Source organism: Rhododendron vialii, chromosome 2a (genome assembly GCF_030253575.1).
Source record: "Rhododendron vialii isolate Sample 1 chromosome 2a, ASM3025357v1".
NCBI lineage: Eukaryota > Viridiplantae > Streptophyta > Magnoliopsida > Ericales > Ericaceae > Rhododendron > Rhododendron vialii.
Window position 1 is genome coordinate 2,174,471 of NC_080558.1, and position 19,397 is coordinate 2,193,867.

The 19,397-nt window shown below is 36.5% G+C and overlaps 1 protein-coding gene across 2 annotated transcripts; it reads right to left on the minus strand.

Moving 5' to 3' along the window:
- Positions 1–2,827: 2,827 nt before the first annotated feature.
- Positions 2,828–18,518, minus strand: LOC131309761 (adenylate isopentenyltransferase 5, chloroplastic-like). 2 transcript variants are annotated; one of them, XM_058336373.1, is made up of 2 exons: positions 18,386–18,518; positions 2,828–4,001 (listed from the first exon to the last, which is right to left on the minus strand). In XM_058336373.1, the coding sequence occupies exon 2, from the start codon at positions 3,990–3,992 to the stop codon at positions 3,009–3,011; it is 984 nt and encodes a 327-aa protein (XP_058192356.1). In that variant the 5' UTR covers positions 3,993–4,001; positions 18,386–18,518; the 3' UTR covers positions 2,828–3,008. The 2 variants fall into 2 exon arrangements, with proteins under 2 accessions (XP_058192356.1, XP_058192349.1); XM_058336366.1 differs by lacking the exon at positions 18,386–18,518 and adding an exon at positions 4,483–4,693.
- Between the last annotated feature and the right edge of the window lie 879 nt (positions 18,519–19,397).

Here is a 19,397-nt window from a genome sequence, read left to right on the forward strand (position 1 = left end):
CATCCGAGGTGTTAGGGTACTTGATCCGAGCACCCATTTTTTGTCTATATATGTATATACGTGTATATACACGAAAAAGGGGTGCTCGGATCAAGTACCCTACACACCTCGGATGCCATTGATTCTCGCATAGGGCCCACTCGGTTTTATTTTTTAAAATTTTTGGACGACTCGGATCGGCCATCCGGTGGCCGGAGACTGCTGTCCGGTGGCCGTCGGTGCATTTTCCCTACGGTACCATCGGTACCAATAGGATTTTCGTTTGCAGACACTATATTTGAGTGCAAAAATGCTAGGGTACAATAAATCTTGTACAGAAGCCGGGCAAAGATCAATTTTGCGCCCGTTTCGGAACCCACAAAGATAATCGAAACCGCTCATTTTGTTCAAAATATTTTATTTAAGGTCTCTGTAAAAATTGTCTCAATCTGATATTGGTAAAGGTGTTTACAAATTATATAATTTTGCTTTAAAATTTGGCCTGAATTTCTGAAGCAAAGTTAGATGATTCGTAAACGCCCTTACCGGTATCGGATTGAGATAATTATTTACAGAGAACGTAAACAACATATTTTGAACAAAACGAGTGGCTCCGATCATCTTTGTTGAACCCAATACAGGCACAAAATAAATCTCTAAGCGGCTGCTATACGGGGTTTGCTGTGCCTGTAGAGTGCCTCCCTTTAAGTAGGGTTTGGATTTACCTGTCTTATGCTATTTCCGGCTTCGAAACGTCGTCACTTAGCTACCACCACGTTCACTGGCTTGCGCTACTTTGTCCTTGCGCAGGTAACGCGACAACGTTGGCACAAAAGATTTTTTTCTCCCCGCAAAATTACAAAATTGGGTCTTGAAGCATATTGTTGATTGGTAATAATGTGTCCATACACGTACGCGTAGATATTTATCGAAATCACATCAATTGATAAGAAATTTTTGGACTATCGAATAAACAACTTCAATCATTGGAGTGAATGGGAAAGAGTCCACGTACAAAGGATTGATTAGGTCGCACTTCAGTCCGCTTCGGCCAACCACATTGTGTGAACCTACTACTTTGAGATGAACGAAAAGCTCGATCAAACATTTGTTTTCGTCTTATCTAATCTTCCTTCTATGAAAAGTAGACAAGCATTATGTAAAACGTCAAATATCCTAGGATGGGGAGGGGGTCCATGTAGCACGGTGCAGTCCGAATCTTAAACTAATGCTTTGTTTGATTTGCTTTTAAAAAAAACAGTTTTAATTCAAAAAATATTCATTATCCTTACTTTTAATCATTATTCTCATTTTTCTCTTCACTCATTACCTCTATATCCAATTATTATTCTCATTTCTCTCTCTACTCATTACCCATATATCCAATTATTACCCTAATTTTTCTCTCAACTCATTATCCCAAAAACCAAATTCAAAAACTCATCCAAACACAGCATAAATTGCCGAAATCTTGGTTCGTGCTTTATTTTCTACGTCGATTATCTATTCTCTGTTAATTTCTTGATAATTTGATCGATCTATATGGCTCAATTCCTCATTCGGGTCATTTTCATGATTCGATCTCAATCAACTTGCTCACATGTTTTCCACTATATACATACAAAAGGATAACAAAGACAAAGGAATAAAAGAGATATTGTAGCACACATAAAATCGTTCATTTTCTTTGTTCTTCACTTTAACAAAGAAAAGGAAGTACTCTTTTTTCCTATTTTTGGCATTTGTTTTAAAGTCACGGTCATTTTTTATTTTTTGGGTTAGATTCATGTAAAAAAAATTTAGATAGAACAGTCATTTTAAAGAACAAAATTCAAAAGTAAAAAATTTATGATCAAAAGCTCCATACGAAGTTTATTTGCGACTTTATATCTCATACGAGGTAATTCATTCTCACATGTGCTCAATTCTGAGAACATTCTCATACGTTCTCAGCATTGAGAACATTGCCAGCACATGCCTAGACTTAGAGGTAATTTATTCTCAGACGTTCTTATTGAGAACATTCTCAGCACACGCCTAGACTGAGTGGTAATTTGTTTTCTGATGTTCTCAATTCTTAGAACGTTCTTATCACATGCCTAGACTTAGTGGTAATTAAAAAGACTGTTATACCTTAATGGAAATTTAGGTGCAAGTTTTTGTACCTATTGGTAAAAAAGCCCCAATTAAATTGGAACAAAGGCAGTAGAACCCTAAGTCCCAAAACGATTTAGTGTAAAGGTCATTTGAATCGCACATACAGGTCCTACAAATTTTTTTTTCAGTGCCGAGTAGGTACCACGTGGTGCCTGCTTGGTGCATCTGAGCCGTCCATTGTGTTTTTTGATGACTAAAATTTGGAGAGAAAAAAATGAGAAAGAAAGTGTTGGGGTGAGAGGAAAGAGAGAATTTCAATTCAAGCCGTCCAAAAGTATATTGGACTGCTCGGATGTGCAGAACCGGTACCACATGGGATATACCCACCCAGTACCAAAAAAATGTATTAGACAGTCCAGATGTGCCGAGTAGGTACCACATGAGATATACCCACCTAGCACCGAAAAATTTGTCAGGTCCTACAAGCCGCACGTACAGGCAAATGCGTCCTACAAGCCGCACGTATAGGCAAATGCTTCCAAATGTGCAGCCGCCAAATATACAGTTAATTAACGACCCCGACAGCAGTTCCTCTCAGGTCAAGATTCTGCTTTCCACTTGGCCTCACACACCAAGCTTAATTTATCTCAACTGAGTGAGAAGGATTTTTTTTTGTTGTTTGATTATTTGCACGGCATGGAAAAATTTCCTGATTTATGAATACATATATATATATATATGGTAGTAGCGCTAAATCGAAATTGTACTCAATATCTGATCAGTATCGATCTGTATGTTCCGTATCAGGGAGAAAAACAGTACCTTGTTTGATACAATATTTAGAACCTTGACTTTCACAATACTAATTTTCGCCGAGGAAAAAGAAATAAAAAACCATGCCGAAAGAAGAAGAATATATTGAATAAGTTATGCTAATGTGTTGTGCCTGCAACTGTTGCGGCTACTATCGGCGTAGTTGCTCCGATGATGAAGGACGTAGGGGTCGTGGAGTGAAAGGCAGGGGTGGCAATGGTTGCCGGCCGGAAACCATTCCTGTACAAGAACTTGTCCAAAATAATAAAGCTTGGCTCCAACACAAACTTCTCCCAGGCTGCAACATCTCCACCACCACTGCGCTTTGCAAACGCTTCGGTGGCGTCAAGACGGTGCATTTTCCACTCAAGTTGGTTTTCTAGCCTCAAAATGTTTAGCAACTGGCGACTGGCCAATTTGCAAGTGTTGGACTTGATTTTCTCGATGGCTTCCTCAAGTAACACAGCTTTGGTATTGCCATTTCTATCTGATCCGTATCGTAAAAGACGATCCATTTCTGAAACTCCAATGGCGCGCCGGATTCCATGCCCATAATCGGCTTTCGGATCAAACATTTCTCTAACCTCGTCTACCAGACCTGCCTCTACCATTTCATCGACCCGTTCTGATACAACCGTATATAGGACGGGTAACGATACATCCACCCAAAGCAGGCAGCACTCATATTTTGATTGAAATTCCACATCATCGTTCACAAGTGCCTTGATGTACGAATTGGAACCACCGACGATGATCGGGAGGCGGTTGTGCCTCACGATGGATTCAACAGCAGTCGATGCATGACGTCTAAAATCAAGGGTGGTGAAGTCCACATTAGGGTCTACAAACCCTAGCAAATGGTGGGGCACTCCGCGGCGCTCCTCCTCGGTTACTTTGTTGGTGACTATATCAAGGCCTTTGTAGACTTGCATTTTGTCGGAGTTTACTATCTCCGCCGGGAACCGGGTGGCCAAGTCAATGGAAAGCCTTGATTTTCCGGTGCCGGTGGCTCCCAACACAACCACAACCTTGTCCTTCCGATATTGCTGGGAAAAACTCACTATGGGTTGTGCTTGGTTGCATGCTGAGAATGAAACCCTCATGTATGATACCTGTGAGGTCATCAGACATTGAAAACACAAAAAAGAAACGAAACTGAGCCTTATGTCTCTTAACACAAAAAAAAAAAAAAAACAAAGAAGGAAAATAAATTCAAAACTATACCCAAAAAAAATTTCAAGACTAAAAGAAGCTAAACAAAGAGAAGCAAAGTTATAGTCCTCATCAAAGAATGCAAAAGACACTCATGGCTTCAACAGGTTGCACCTTGAAACACACTTCACGAATGCAACAAGGTGGTGGATAGCTAGACTAGCAGCAAATATGGGAGTTGATTCAAGAAGAGAGAATGGTGTCGGACGACATCATTCCTTTATTGGAGGCAGACATGAGAGGTGTAGCATAGAGGCAAATGTGTACACATTTAGGCATAAGCATCATACTGAAATTATCCTTTTTCTCTTCAAAAAACGGAATTAGCCATACTGAATATCAAAACTGAACATGCATATAAATCATCTTGGACCACCATACCTTAATTAATGTCAGAGATGATGCTAGCTGGTTGGACAAGGAAATACACTACAAGCTCTTTATTTGCTCACAGAGAGAGAGAGAGAGAGAGAGAGTTGTAATGTATATATCAAGCAGAGAGAGAGAGAGAGTTAGTTGTAATGTATATATCAAGCAGAGAGAGAGAGAGAGTTGTAATGTATATATCAAGCTAAGGTGGTGGTAAAGTGATGTTTTCCTATGTATATGCTAAACCACGTACTTTTATGTTCAGACACCTTGGGCTAAAGTCCAAAGAAAGTGGTCTCTTTGGTCTTTTGTTCCAATTATGAGCACCACAAAGCTAGGGAAGTTCTTATCTCCGATATGCATGCCCCTAGGGAGAAAAGGTTAGACTAGAAGGTTAGGGAGCAAATTAACGAGCCAAATCGAACAGAGCTATATAATATTTAGATTTGTTTGTTAAGTTTTCAAGGGAATTCAAGCCGAGCGCCCGAACCTGGCCAATGAAAATTTGACGAGTTGAACTTGTCTAAGTTTGAGTCGAACTCAAACTTGTTCTTGAATCTTCACGAGTCGAAAATGTAAGATATCTTTTCTAATATACTATCATACATGCATTTCTTGTTGCAAATAAAATTTTTATTTTGTAGAACTTATAGAAGTTCATACATATCTTAAATTATAAAAATATATTAGAATTCAAGTTTATTGTATATATGTGTTTATGAAAGTTTATATGCATGTACATGTTATAAAATTCTCATTAGATACATGTATAATACTAGAAAGTTTCAGATGATTTCTCACGACTCACAATATGGGAGGAAAAAAAACTCGCATTCAAATTATATCATGCCCTATATAATAAAATATAGATTATGGATCAACGAGCTTGAGAGAGAGAGAGAGAAAATGATTGAAAGGGAGAGAATGAGAGATACAAGAGAGAAAGTGAGCATCATCAATGAAAAGGGAGAGAATGATCAACAATGGACTCTGGTCAACAGAAAGAAAATCAGAGATAATCCACCTGATTTTGTTCATAGTCAGGGCAGCTCGGTCACTTTGTTCATAGAGTCAGTAATTTATTTTAATTTAACGGGTATATGTAATCTTAACGTGGGGAGATATTTAAATATTTAATATCATGAAGCTTGTAATATAATTGAGATAAGGACGGAAGTGCAATTATAATTATGTAATGGGATAAATTATAATTAGTAAAATAAGAAATAGAATTCTGATGGGATTAGGGCTTCTTATTTACACTGGGAGCCCGGACTTATTACTCCTTAGGTCCCTATCGTAGTCTTATATATACACGTTATGCTCTCTAGGTCAATGACTTGGTTTTTCTATTATTCATGAAATAGCGAGAAACCTAGAGAGAGTAAACAGATCACGATAGAGTCCACACTCAGCTCGTGTTCTAGACGTGCGGAGAATACGGTAGAAGATCGTAAGGTACGGTCGAGCAGTATTCGTGGCATAGAGCAAGATGTGTTGTAACAAGTTCAACCAGCGTTCGTGACGCAAGAGTTGTGGTAAAATCCTAATTCCACCTTATAGATGTAATACCGGTCCTAGATATTTAGTTATTTCAATTCACATTTTTAATTTTAATATGTGAAGTTGGGGTTGATTCGTAGGAGGTGGAACTTACGGGTGGTTTTATGTGGTTTGGGAGTTGGAGCATAAGTTGTTTATGGTTTCATTTATATGTGATTATTTTCCTTAGGTGTCATCAAAATATCCTGGGAGAAATATCTCCTCATTCTCATCCCCTTTTGAAGTAGAGAGAGAGAGAGAGAGAGAGAGAGAGAGAGAGAGAGACCTCATTCTCATCCCCTTCTAAAGTAGAGAGAGAGAGAGAGAGAGAGAGAGAGAGAGAGAGAGAGAAAGAAGAAGAAAAGGAAGAAAAAACCTAGAATGGTTCTTGCTTGGCAAGATTGAAGATCATTTAGGTAATCTCATGCTTGATTGTTATATTTCATGTTTTGATTGTTGAATCCCATGTTTTAGGGTTTAGACTTCATATTTGAGAAGGGGATTAATATGGCTATAGTTATTTGATGAGAAGTTGGGTTGTTTCGGTTGGAGTTAATTGTTAACTCATGGCTTTCCTTGATCTCATTTGAAATTGATGTTTAGATGCATGTTTCGGCGTATGAATCATGCGTTCTTGAGGTAGCTCTTGAGTTCTTAGTGTTTGAGTATGGTTTCGTGGGGTTTTGATGTGTTCCGGATGTGTTTTTGAGTTGAGAAAAGGTTGAAAATCAAAGGGTGAATGAGTTGAATTTTTGTTGAAAACCTAGGTGGTACCAATACCAAGTTTCGGGTGGTATCGGTACCCAAATCATCTAGATTTCGTTTTTGACCTTTTGGTACCGGTATCAAGTTTTTAGTGCTACCGGTACCAGTTAGACATGTGAACTTCGGACAAGCATAACTTTTTCATCCGACTCTATTCTGAGCAAATTTTATATCAAAATTGATCTACTGAAAATGTAATTTTTAATGGTAGTGGTTTCATGACCTAATTCTAATCCTAAAAGAAGTTATGGTCAGAATATGATGGAATAGTTGGATTCTTTACCAATTTTGGAGTTATGTTATGGTTAAGCGTTATGTTTGCTTGGGGACACTTAAAGGTCTTTGAGATGACATGTTTAAATTCGTTGAACATCGTTTATTACTTTGTTAGCTTTATAACTTGATATCAAATAGTTATAAATTGGATTAGGGGACATTTGGTGGCTTTGTTAACCTTTAGGCATGTGTTAACATGGTAAAAATATTATGGGGTGTTATCATATATTTACTTAAACATTCTAAGGGATTCATATGCTGATATGGTTAGCTTGTGGCTAGGTAACAAGCCGGTCAAATGGGAGGTACTGAAACCGTAAGTTTGGTGTACCTCGGTCGATACAAAGGTGAGTGTGTTTGATATGATTCTTTTCAATAAGATATTACTGTTGTGGTGAGTATATATCTTCCTAATTGTGGTTTAGCTTTCAGTATAGTTATCTTCAAAAAGATAATGTTGTGGTGATGGTTTATATGATGCTATCTTTGTTTAGCTATTGTTATGTTGAGAATGTGTGCGTGTGAGGAACACCATGTCGTAAGTCATATCGATTATTTAACGATAATTGAGAGTATGGTGTGTGGAACACGAGGTTTGGCTGTTGGTATGCATGTAAGATAAATTATGCATGCTTGTTGGACGTTGATTGTACTGCCGAAGGTTAGTATGTGAGGCATATCATGTCGTATGTCATGCCGACTAATTGTCGGTGGATGGGAGCATGGTATGTGGGACACCTCTTATTGGGTATATGGGATGTGGCAAACGTGCCATTGCATGTAATGTGATTATGTTCATGTTGTTGTGCATTGAATATTACTGCTCTGGTTGGGTGGACATATTGGCTATAACTATTGTATACATTTGAGTATTTCAGTTACGTTGGTGCGTTCATGATCATGCGGATATTCCTTCTGGTATTGTGATATTTTATTGAGTACTTCTATATCTCACACACTCTAATTTTCCTTTTTAGATTGCCAGATACCAGGTGGCTTAGAGTGGGTCCACTACCGGTCAACGTGTTAGGGTGTATTTGGATTAGTTTCGAGTGTTGTTGATGAATAAACTGGTTTGTAGATAGTGAATTTAGAAGTTGATTTTGTATATGTTGTAACTAAGGGATTTTGAGCGTTTAAGTTATATGGGCTTCATATAAGTTGTTCGGTTGTTGAGATTTTGTAATAATAAGATGTGATTCGCTTAGGTTATGCGAGGTTGTGGTTGGTTAGTCAATACGTTGACACTTTTAAGTTTTAAGGTGATAAGTCTTCCACCGGGTGTTTATTCTATTTGTTGTGGAGTGTGGTTTGATCTTGTGTGGAATGCCACGTGGCCGTACTGACTCAGGCCCACCTTGGGTGCTGTCTGCGGGGCGGGGCGAGGCGTGACAGTAGGATTTTGCGATTTTTTTTGTTGTCTAATCTGTACGCGTCATTATTGGGTTTTGAGAATCGTTTCCCAACAGTTGTATCAGGGCAGACTGTAATCATGAGTATGAATTAAACAAGTCATGTTGTCCAGAGAATATAGAGGGTAGAACATAGAACTGTGCTAACCCTTATTTTGCAGCGTTCTTACCCATCTATTATGGTACATAATTTTTGATTGATTTTGTGTGATTGAATACCACGATATTTTATTTGTGCCTATTGTTATTTATTCAGTACCACAATTATTTTTCGTGATTGTAATAATTAACGTAGCACGTGTTATTTATTTGGTGTCACGATTATTTTTTCGTAATTGTAATAATGAACGTAGCATGTGAACTCTAATCGAGGCATAAGATCGATGTAATATGGTTTTTTGATTTGAATGACATTCAATGGGTTATTTGAAGATCGAAGATGATAGATATGGAAGATAAAGCGATTTTGACTCTCTAACAGATTTTTTCATATTTGTAGGGTTTAATTGCAGGTTTATTTCGACTCAGTAAATGTTAGAATTAGAAGATCTGTTCTTTATGAAAGTTGTAAATAATTGAATTTGAAATCCAACCCAATTTGAATCACTTCAATTGGAGGTCGGATGAGGAAGATATGGCTAAAATACTAAAATTTGTGTAGTTTATGCGGGCATATATCAAATGCGTTTTTTCTTGGTTAAGCACGATTGATTTTTGGTTTCCTTGATTGATTCAAAGTATATAAGCCTTCCACACAAGTATGGCTGAAGGAGTTTAAGTTATGGAAGGATTCCTTATTACTTAAGGAGTTTATGTTATGGAAAGATTCCTTCTCATTTAAGTATTTCAAATTTTGGAAAAATTCCTTGTCGTTTAAGAATTGCATCATTAACCATAATAGTTTGATTCTTTTATCTTGTATTTCTTTATTACTTGTGTTTTCATATTGTTGGTATATGTGATAGTTTACCATATTAGGACAACATAGTAATATTTGGCCTTTGACCTAGATCACAATTTGTTTGCAAACTAGAAAATTTGATAACCATCACAAATTTTTTAAATAACTAAGTGGAAGAGGGAATTTATTTTAGATAAATCTCATGGTCTCTATTCCTAGTTTGTAGAAGATATAATTAATTTTGTGTGTTTGTTTCAGAACCTTCCTCTCTATCGGACAACATTAATTGTGGCATCATCAGTATAAACTTCCTAAAGGGATAGCTCTAAGATAATTGTTGTATGGATCACTTATCCATCTGAGGTGGTTCATAACGGAACAATATGTCTAAAAGCTAGGTAATAGTATATACTTAGCTATAAATAAAAATATCCTCTCCATTTGAGTCACTGTTATTATTTATAGGACCGAAGCAATATTGGCTATTTAATTTTGTTTAGCATGGTCTAGTGTCTAGATTGTAAAATTAAAAGGTTATGCCCATCTACACAAATAATGAAGAGTAGACGACCTTCCTATCGAGGCATGCTCTTCACGGTATGTAGGGTTGTCAATGTTTTTCTTTTAACATGTGGTTGAGGGAACTAATATTAAAATAAAATTCAAGTTTTTATTGCCTTTCATAATTGTTGTTATGTGATTCTCAAATTCAAAAATGGGTTTTTTCAATCCACTTGCAATTATTTTCAAAGAAAATAAACTTACTGGACCGTATTTTATTACCTGGAAAAGGAATTTGGATATTGTATTAACTGCTGAGGGGCACAAATTTGTGTTGTCTGAGGTGTGCCCTTCTAGACCTGATGAGAATGCCATGTAATATGAAGCAAAACCTTATAAAAATTGTTGAACATCACCCATGTTAAAGGGACTCCGATTAAAGATCATGTTCTAAATATGATAGCTCTTCTTAATAAACTAGAGATCCTTGAAGCTGAAATTGATGAGGAAAACCCAGATCGATTTCATTCTTAACTCACTGTATTTTGAGAGTTTTAAGCAGTTTCGCCTGAACTATTCTATGACAAAATGCATTTATCTTTGGCGAAATTTCTTAAGGAACTCTAAGCAACTGAGGGTCTTTTGGTTGTGAAGAAACCACCATCAGTGTTAGTGGCAGAGAAGGCTTCTACTTCAAAGTTGAAAGGTAAGAAGAAGCAGAACAAGTCTCAGAAAAAGGCTATGGAGACAGTTCATGTGCCTCGATGTGGAGTGAAAAAGTCCGCGGACAAATGTTTTCACTATAAGCAAAAAGAACACTAGAAGTAGGAATGTTCATTCTATCTCAATAAAGTGAACAATAAGGATAAATTGTTTTCACTAGTTGTTGAATCACGTTTAGTGGTGTTATCTACAAGTACCTAGTGTGTAAATACAGGAGCCACTAATCATGTTTGCAATTTGTTGCATGAGTTCTAGAAAATTAGAATACTCAGTTATGAAAAGATTTATCTACATAGAACAATGCTACGAAAGTGGCAACAGTTGTAGTAGAAAATATTATTTTAAACTTAGTAATAATATGAGTTTAATTTTGAGAGATTATCTTTATGTTCCAACTATTAGAAGAAACTTGATTTCAGTTTCTAAGTTGACTGAAGATGAATATTTCGTTTATTTTAGTGACTATGTGGTTACTAAGTTAAATAAACGTGTTATCTATTCTGGTTCATTGGTGGAAGATCTCTACATAATTGATCCTATATTTTTTACATTGCAACTGAATGAATTGAATAATACTAATAATTAAGACAAAGGTGTCTTCTAAATTAAACGAAACGTATCTTTGACACCTACGACTTGGTCATATTATCTAAATAGAATTTCTAGACTAGTTAGAGATGAACCTTTAGATTTATTAGAAGTTGAGGAACTTCCAATCTGTAAATCTTGTTTAGAAGGTAAAATGGCCAAGAGGTCTTTTTCCAGCAAAAGGTTATAGAGCCAAAAATGTTATATTATGCTATGTACTAGACCTGATATTTGTTTTGTCGTTAACATGGTTAGTAGATTTTAGTCTAATCCAACGTAAGAGCATTGGACTACAGTAAAACATATACTCAAGTATCTAAAAAGAATTAGAGATCATATGTTAGTGTTTCAGTCACAGAGTCTGGTACCTTATGGGTACACAGAGATTTTATGTCAGACAAAGATTCTAGAAAGTCTACCTCCGTATATGTGTTTATCTTAGGAGGTGGAGTCATAAGTTGGAGGAGTATCAATCAATCGTGCATTGATTGATTCCACCATGGAGGCCGAGTATATAGTAGCTTTTTAAGCAGCCAAAGAGGCCGTTGGCTTAGAAACTTCTTGATGGATCTAGAAGTGATTCCTTTAATGCAATTAGCTGTTACATTTATTGTGACAAAGTGGTGGAATTGCTAACTCTGAAGAGTCATTGACTCATAAGAAGGAAAACACGTCGAGCGTAAGTATCATCTGATTCAAGAGAACGTTCAGCGAGGTGATATAGCTATGTCCAAGATCGCATCGGTAAACAACCTAGCAGATCCTTTCACATACAGCTTACAGGTTAAGACTTTTGATAGTCACGTAGAGAGAATGTGAATGAGATGCGTGGCAGCATGACTTTGAGTCTTAGTGGGAGTTTGTCAGGAGGTAATCTAAAAGTTAAGGTTTTATATGATGGATTAATATTGTTATGTATTAATCAGTTTTATCTCTTTTTGATCAAAATCTTTTATGGGCAATGTTTGCGTAATATTATTGTATGTTGTGCATGTGTGTCTTTTATTTTACAAAGTAGATTATCCGGTGTGTAAAGTTTGGCTTACACACAGAAGATCAGATCATCGGTTCTTGTGAAATATAAGACGTGGTTCACAGTATTAGATGAAACTAGACACACCATCGGTAAGACTATAGTACAATGTTTAGTAGGTCTGTTTAACTACAGGGAATGGTCTAATTCTAACTTATTGTGTTAGTACACTTTGTGTGTATTGAACGGGACTACATTGAGGTAATTGTTTTTGTACTAATTTTATAAGACAACTAGAACCTCGTGATTATTATGAATGCTTATGCTCTTAATCCAGAGATAATTATTAGAAGTATATATTTAATGTTGTTGACTTTGATTCATTAAAAAATGAGATCTTTATACGGTTAATAGTCTCGCTGAGTTGGGTAGCAACATTATGTATATGTAACGCCCCGAATTTTGGAAACGTTAAATAGACAATTTCATTTCAAAATAAATGGAGTCTGGCTCAATATTACATCATAAATCTCAAAGGAGTATTCTTATTCAACAAAAGGAGGGTAGACTAGGGTTTCTATCTACTGCTCCACTTCTTCCTCCATCCTGGCCAGCTCCTCGTCTCCAAAAGCCTCCAATGTGTAGAGTTCATGATAAGCACCCAATATTACTGATATTTGGTGCGACTAGTCCCATTTTATGTTGTTTTAACTTGCATTTATCTAGCTTTTATTTGATACTGCACGTAAGGTGTGTTTTTAGTGTTTTCAGGTAAAACATGCAAATAAGGCGCATTTCAACGCCATGGATGGCTCAAGTGTTTCCAAGTACCCGAAGATCCTGTCGGCCCCTTAAAATCTGTCTAAGTATGGAAAAATGACTTTCTGAAAAAGTATCAATTTTCGAGATAAAAAACGGCGGTAATTGATCCTTGAATTTTTCTAAGAGTAACTACAAAGTTGCAAGATTTTATTTGAAGAGTAAGGTCATGTTTTGATCCATTTTCTCTTGAGAAAAATGTGCAGTTTTCCATTTTGTACTAAAAGTGAGGGGTTGACATTTTGATTTAATTGAAATCTTGAAATTCTGGTAATGCCATTGTTTCCAAATGGGGGGTACTTTCTTATTTTCATTAAATAAATTAAAGTAAAGGAAAGGTAAAAAAAAGATTTAAAATGTAGCCTTTACTTAAGTTTAGAGAATGAAAATAAGATGCTGAAGAGCTGTGAAGTGCTGAGAGCTATTTGCTGAAGCTGAAGCCTCATCCTGAAATCTGCAGTTTTGAAGAATGTTATCGATACCATCCTCAATGGTATCGATACCATTTGCTCCATTTTGGTCCACAAGTTGTCCAGACCTGAGGGAATCGATAACATTTTGTTGGAGTTATCGATACCAATTTTCTTCGGGGGATCATTTCAAGGATGTTATCGATACCTTAGCCTATGGTATCGACAACTTTTGTCTCCTGCAGATATTTTTACTGCGTTTTGGACTTTCCATTTATGGAATACTTGCCACTTTTGGCAAGTTCAGGGATATTTTGTGGAGAGAAAATGCTGAATTGTATAAATACTCTCCTCTCTCTCTCTTGAAAAGGGTAAGTAGTTAGTTTTAGGTTAGTCTTTTTCTCTTCAAGAACTCCATTGTTATGCTTTCAAGCTTTTGTCTTTAATTCGTCAAGAACTCAAGTAAGTATTTGATTTTGTTTAATTTTTCGTGTATTAATGTTGTAGTTACGGACTAAATTCTTCTTTAAATTAAGTTTATTTTCGGTTCTATCGGTTAAACATGTTTTCCAATTCTAGCATGCTTTCTAGTCTTTTCTTTATGTGTGAGTAGTTGGTTAGGCTTGGCACCGGGGTGATTAATGCTTCGTGACTTTGGTTAATCTTGCCTTTCTCAACTTAAGACTTGATGTTTGGTTTGGAAATGTGAGTGGTTCGCTTTTTATGTAACAAAATTTGTCGATGTTAACCTCCGGTGATCATATGCTTGCACATATGGTTCCATGAGCTATGTCTCGCCTCGTGTTTGCCAAAAGAACCGAAGAACTTGCTCGCTTTCTAAACCACGCTTCTAGTTCTTGACCTTGATATTTAGTTTGAATGCAAGTCTTGGCGTTGTTAATCTCCGGTGATCATGTGCTCCCTCACATGGTTCCGAGAGCGATGTCACGCCTTGTGTTAAGCTTGTTGTTCAAACTCTATATCAAGTCTAACCATTTTCATAGCTAAATCTTCCGGTTGATAGCCTATGCCGTGCGATTTAACCGTGTTTTCGTTGAGAATTGTTAGATGGCTTAAGTTACGGGCGTTAGAAACTCCATTGCCTTGCCGCTTTTAATTCTTAGTTAAAACTCATTTCTAGTCTTTTCCATAAGAGTGTTTTTATCACCTTTCAAAGGAAAACTAAAAGTTGGCCACCTAAATGCCGAAAACCCTTACATCTACAATCCGAACAAGCTATATTCGAACTCTCTGTGAATCGACTCGGACTTCCTCACTATACTATACAAATCTTTAGTTGTAGTCCGGCTAATAAATAATTGAATTTGACGGCCGTTTGGTAAACTTCAACGACTACTGAATGGGCTCAATCAGTTCACCCTGTTCATCTATAAGATCTGACACATTATATCGGCGTCGCCACCAATATAATGTGTTAGGGTCACCAAAGGTAACACCGTGAGCTACGAAGGCTCAATAGAATAACTCATACCCTCTAACCCTTAACTTACAAACAATTGTCATAAAATTCAACAATTTCCACTTAGAACATGCATATCTAACAAAATAGTAAACAATGACACATCCGCATTCATTATTCGAACTAACGTTGGTGTCCAAGATTTCTGAGTTTCTCCTACGCGACATCTCGTAAACCGTGTCACCGTTTCACTTTTCGATTTCCAAATCAACATTTTCAAAATCCGTTTTACACACCCAACCTCGGTTCCGCCGTTCCGGTCTCCCGAGTATCCTCACAATGGTTCCGTCGCACTGGGTTACCATTGGCACACAATTTGCATTGGCTCCTCTCCGCGGATAACCAAGCCACACCTCACCATGGTTCCGCCGATCCGGGTTCCCATGGAAACGCACACAACCTCACAATGGTTTCGCTATTCCGGATTCCCATTGGAACGCACACAAAATTCACACCACACAATGGGTTACCATGTCCGGCCACATTGCGGTTTCCAAAATATTTCACATTTTCAAAACACGTCTTTTCGTTAACCACACCTTAGGTGTCATGTTTCTACTTTCTCAATTTTTGTGTCTCGTTTTCATGCATAGACTTCGCGGTAGGACTTTTCACAAGCACGAAGCATTCATGAAAATCTTGAAACTAAACTAACAAGATCATCCAACTCAATATTATTAATCATGCTCATAACCATTCTAAGATCAAAATATGAATACGTCTAATCAAGCATTAAAGTCTTATCTTTCGAAAATCGTTCTATCTTACTTTTTGAGAAATTCTAAACAACATATGTTTATTCAAAGTTATAAGTCGATTATTCCAACATGTTTACACCTCCCTTAGCGAAAATAAGTTCGTTAATAATCATGCATTCCAACCTTTATAACCGATAGATAACCTTATCTACTTAGAGAAAACGTTTAAGAAAGTTATATTAGACATTCTACTTTTCAACATACGATTCTATTATACGTAGAGCTAGTGGATTAGAGATTCTACTTATACTTAGAGATAGGAGTAAGAATATCCTACCTTTCTTCTTGGCGGTAGTGACGACTACGGAGAGAAAAGTACGCCGGGCGGAGTAACTTCTTACGGTATGCTTCTGGAAGTTTCGAAAGAGAAAGGTTTCTCTCGAAACTTGATCTTGACTAAACTACTTGAACTTTATGGATCGAAAAGGTGTTTTAGGAAGAGTTTCTTGAAGAACTTAGGAAGAACTTCAAGAACAACAAGAATAAGCAAGAACAAAACAAGAATACAAGACTTTCTTAGAGAGAGAAGTTGCTAGGTGAAGGTGTGAGTTGAATGGCAAACATAGGGTGCTATTTATAGCCAAAACTTGGCCTCCTCCTCTCCCTCCATAGCCAGCCATATCTCTCTCTCTCTCTCTCCCATGAATTTTGCTCCATTTCTTGTCATTTCAAGCCTTTCAATCAAGTCATAGCCTTCCATGACTTGTCACTTCCATTTGTAGGCCAAATCTTAGGCCATCATGAAGGGTTTTTGACTAGTCTAGTCCTAAAAAGAGGTTGCTTGTCAGAAAGAACATAATCATGAGCTAGCTTTGTACTTTGGAAGACTAGACTGGGTTGGCATGTAGTAAATAGGCTTAGGGCTATTAAGGTTGCTTGTGTAAGTGTCCAAAACACACCACACACTACACCTCTCTCCCCCTCTCTCGGCCTCCCTCTCTCTCTCTCCCTTTCTGCTTCTCTCTCTCTCTTTCTCTCTCTCTCTCTCTCTTGCACTATGCACAAACATATATATGTATACATATAAGTACATGTATATATTCATCTAGGAAAGTAAACCTAAGATAGTTAGGCTTAAGGCTAAAACATAGGTGTGCATGCATGGCAAGGCTAGTCTTGCTTCCAAATGATGAGTCCCTTAGTATGACTTGTCTTGTCATGCTTATTGGCAAGTCAAAAGTCTATTAACCAAGGGATAAAAATTTTCCTAACAATTATGGACCAAGAGGTAAAGGAATATTGGTAATAATTAGGGTTTGAAATGACTTGTCATGGGAGTAAAAATGATTACTCTTATGGTCTGATGGTCCTATAGGATTTGGAGGGATTCATAAGGTTCAAAGATGGTCTAAAAGGTCCAATTAGGGTTAGGGTAATGTAACTAGGTGAATCGGTGGTCCAGTTCCACCAACTAATCGGTTGGAAACAAACTTTACTAGCCAAGTAGGGCTTTTAATCAAAAAATGAATTTTTAAATGACTAAAACCTAATTATGACAAATTATAGAAATTAAAAGAGAATTTTAAAAGCAATCCAAGTAATTAAAAATAATAATAAATATAAAATTCAAATATTTAACGAAATTTTTATTTACCAAAAATCAGGGTCGTTACAATATATGACTATTATTAATTATTGATGGAATCCACGTCCCAGTAAGGATTAATGATACCCCCTTGAGTAAGTTTATAAGTTTTGAATATGTCAAAACCTGCAGGTGGATTTTGTATCTGACATATCGAATAAATTAAGCGAATAGTCTCAAGGTTAAGATGTTAATTAAGTAGAAGATTGTTAGTAATTTATTTTAATTAACGGGTATATGTAATCTTAATGTGGGAAGATATTTAAGTATTTAATATCATTGAGCTCGTAATATAATTGAGATAATGACGGAAGTGAAATTATAATTCTATAGTGGGATGAATTATAATTAGTGAAATAAAAAATAGAATTCTGGTGAAATTATAGTTTCTTATTTATACTGGGAACCCAGATATATTACTCATTAGGTCCCTATCGGAACTCTATATATACATGTTATACTCTCTAAGTCAGTGACTTGGTTTTTCTATTATTCAAGAAATAGCGAGAGACCGAGAGAGAGCAAACAGATCACGATAGAGTCCACACTCAACTCGTGTTCTAGACGTTCAGAGAAGATCGTAGGGTACGGTCGAGCAGTATTCGTGGCATACAGCAAGGTGTGCTGTAACAAGTTCAACCAACGTTCGTGACGCGAGAGTTGTGATAAAATCCTAATTCCACCATGTAGAGTTTTGTGAATTTTTTTATTATCTAATCTGTACGCGTCATTACTGAATTATGAAAATTATTTCCCCACACATAGGTGCCAGGTAATCTACCTGATGAAATGGATGAGGAATGTCTTTATCAAATCTTCTCGGGTGAGGGGAAGCCGGTGGACGTGTTCATACGGGCCTAACAAAAGGGCAGCCAAATTCAACAAGATTTGGGTTTATCGATCCCATTCACAACCAGAAGAGAGGGTTTATTGGCAATACGAGAATGGAACGACGTCGTCGTCATCATCAGAGATCACAAAATAATAATAGTAATAACGTTTGCAAGATTCCAGTGACTTAAACAGGGGTATTAAGGAGCCTAGCTAGAAGAGTACTGAAGAAAACATTGGAGAACTGATTCAAAAAACACGGGGAGCTCTAAAACAATTTGCAGAGTTGATGATGAAGGAGAGAAATCAGCCCAAACCAGGAAAATCACAAACCCAAAGGAAATCACTCACCGTGGGAGATCGTCAAGAACCCTCCGATCAGACTAAAAGAATATAGCAATGAATGGCTGCACAGAAGTGCAATCGCAAAATTGACACCCTTATCCAAGATCATTTGAAAAATCTGGGCTTCGTAGACATTCATGCATGTCAGATCAAGACCAATGGGAGGTGATTACTTTATCCTTACTTTTCCTAACAATAAAGCAAGAGATTCTTTTCTCAATGGTGATGATTTGCCCCGTTCCGGAACGTAAAATAAGTACTTATTTTTTAAGAAGGTAATTTCAAGCTCAAGAATAATGGTTGTGTTTGGTTGGGAGTTTAGTTTAGTTTAGTTTAGTTTTGGTAATAGGTGGAGAGAGAAATAGAGTAATGATTGAAAATAGGGGTAATGATTGGAGAGAGATAGAGAGAGATGAGAAAGTAATAATTGGAGAAATAGGGTAATGATCGGAGAAAGAAATAGGGTAATGATTGAAAAGTAAATTAAAACTAAAACTAAGTTGTTAACAGAACAAAGCCATTAATATGTTTACGCAAATAATTTTTCTACCAATATGGATCTTATTTAATAGATTTCATCAAGATTTTTAATACAGTGCAAAAAAATTTAAAATTATTTTTCATTTACATTATTTTTGAGTTTAAAAATATGAAATAAGCTGCTTATTTTTTAAGAAGATTTCTGAAATGGGGCCTTAGGTGTAAAATATTTTTCATCTTGAATGTATTTTTTGAAAAATAAATTTTAAATTTTTATTTTTTGGTGTTTGGTTCGCACTTGAAAATATTTTCAAAAATCAACAAAATAGTGTAGAGAGAGAGAAGGAGGCTTAAACAATGGAGAGATATAAGATTATTGGAATTGAACGTGGGTCAGAACTGACGATCGAGAAAAAACTGAGCAGTTAAAATTACAATAGAAGACAGCGAGTTCATTTTAAAGAAAATAACTTACAAAAAGACTCAAAGATAAGTCATTTTCATCCAATTATTAAAAAATATTTCACATGTAAATTTT

Coding starts and splice junctions, on each gene's coding strand:
- LOC131309761 (XM_058336373.1), bottom strand. CDS start 3,992: ATGAGGGTTTCATTCTCAGCATGCAACCAAGCACAACCCATAGTGAGT.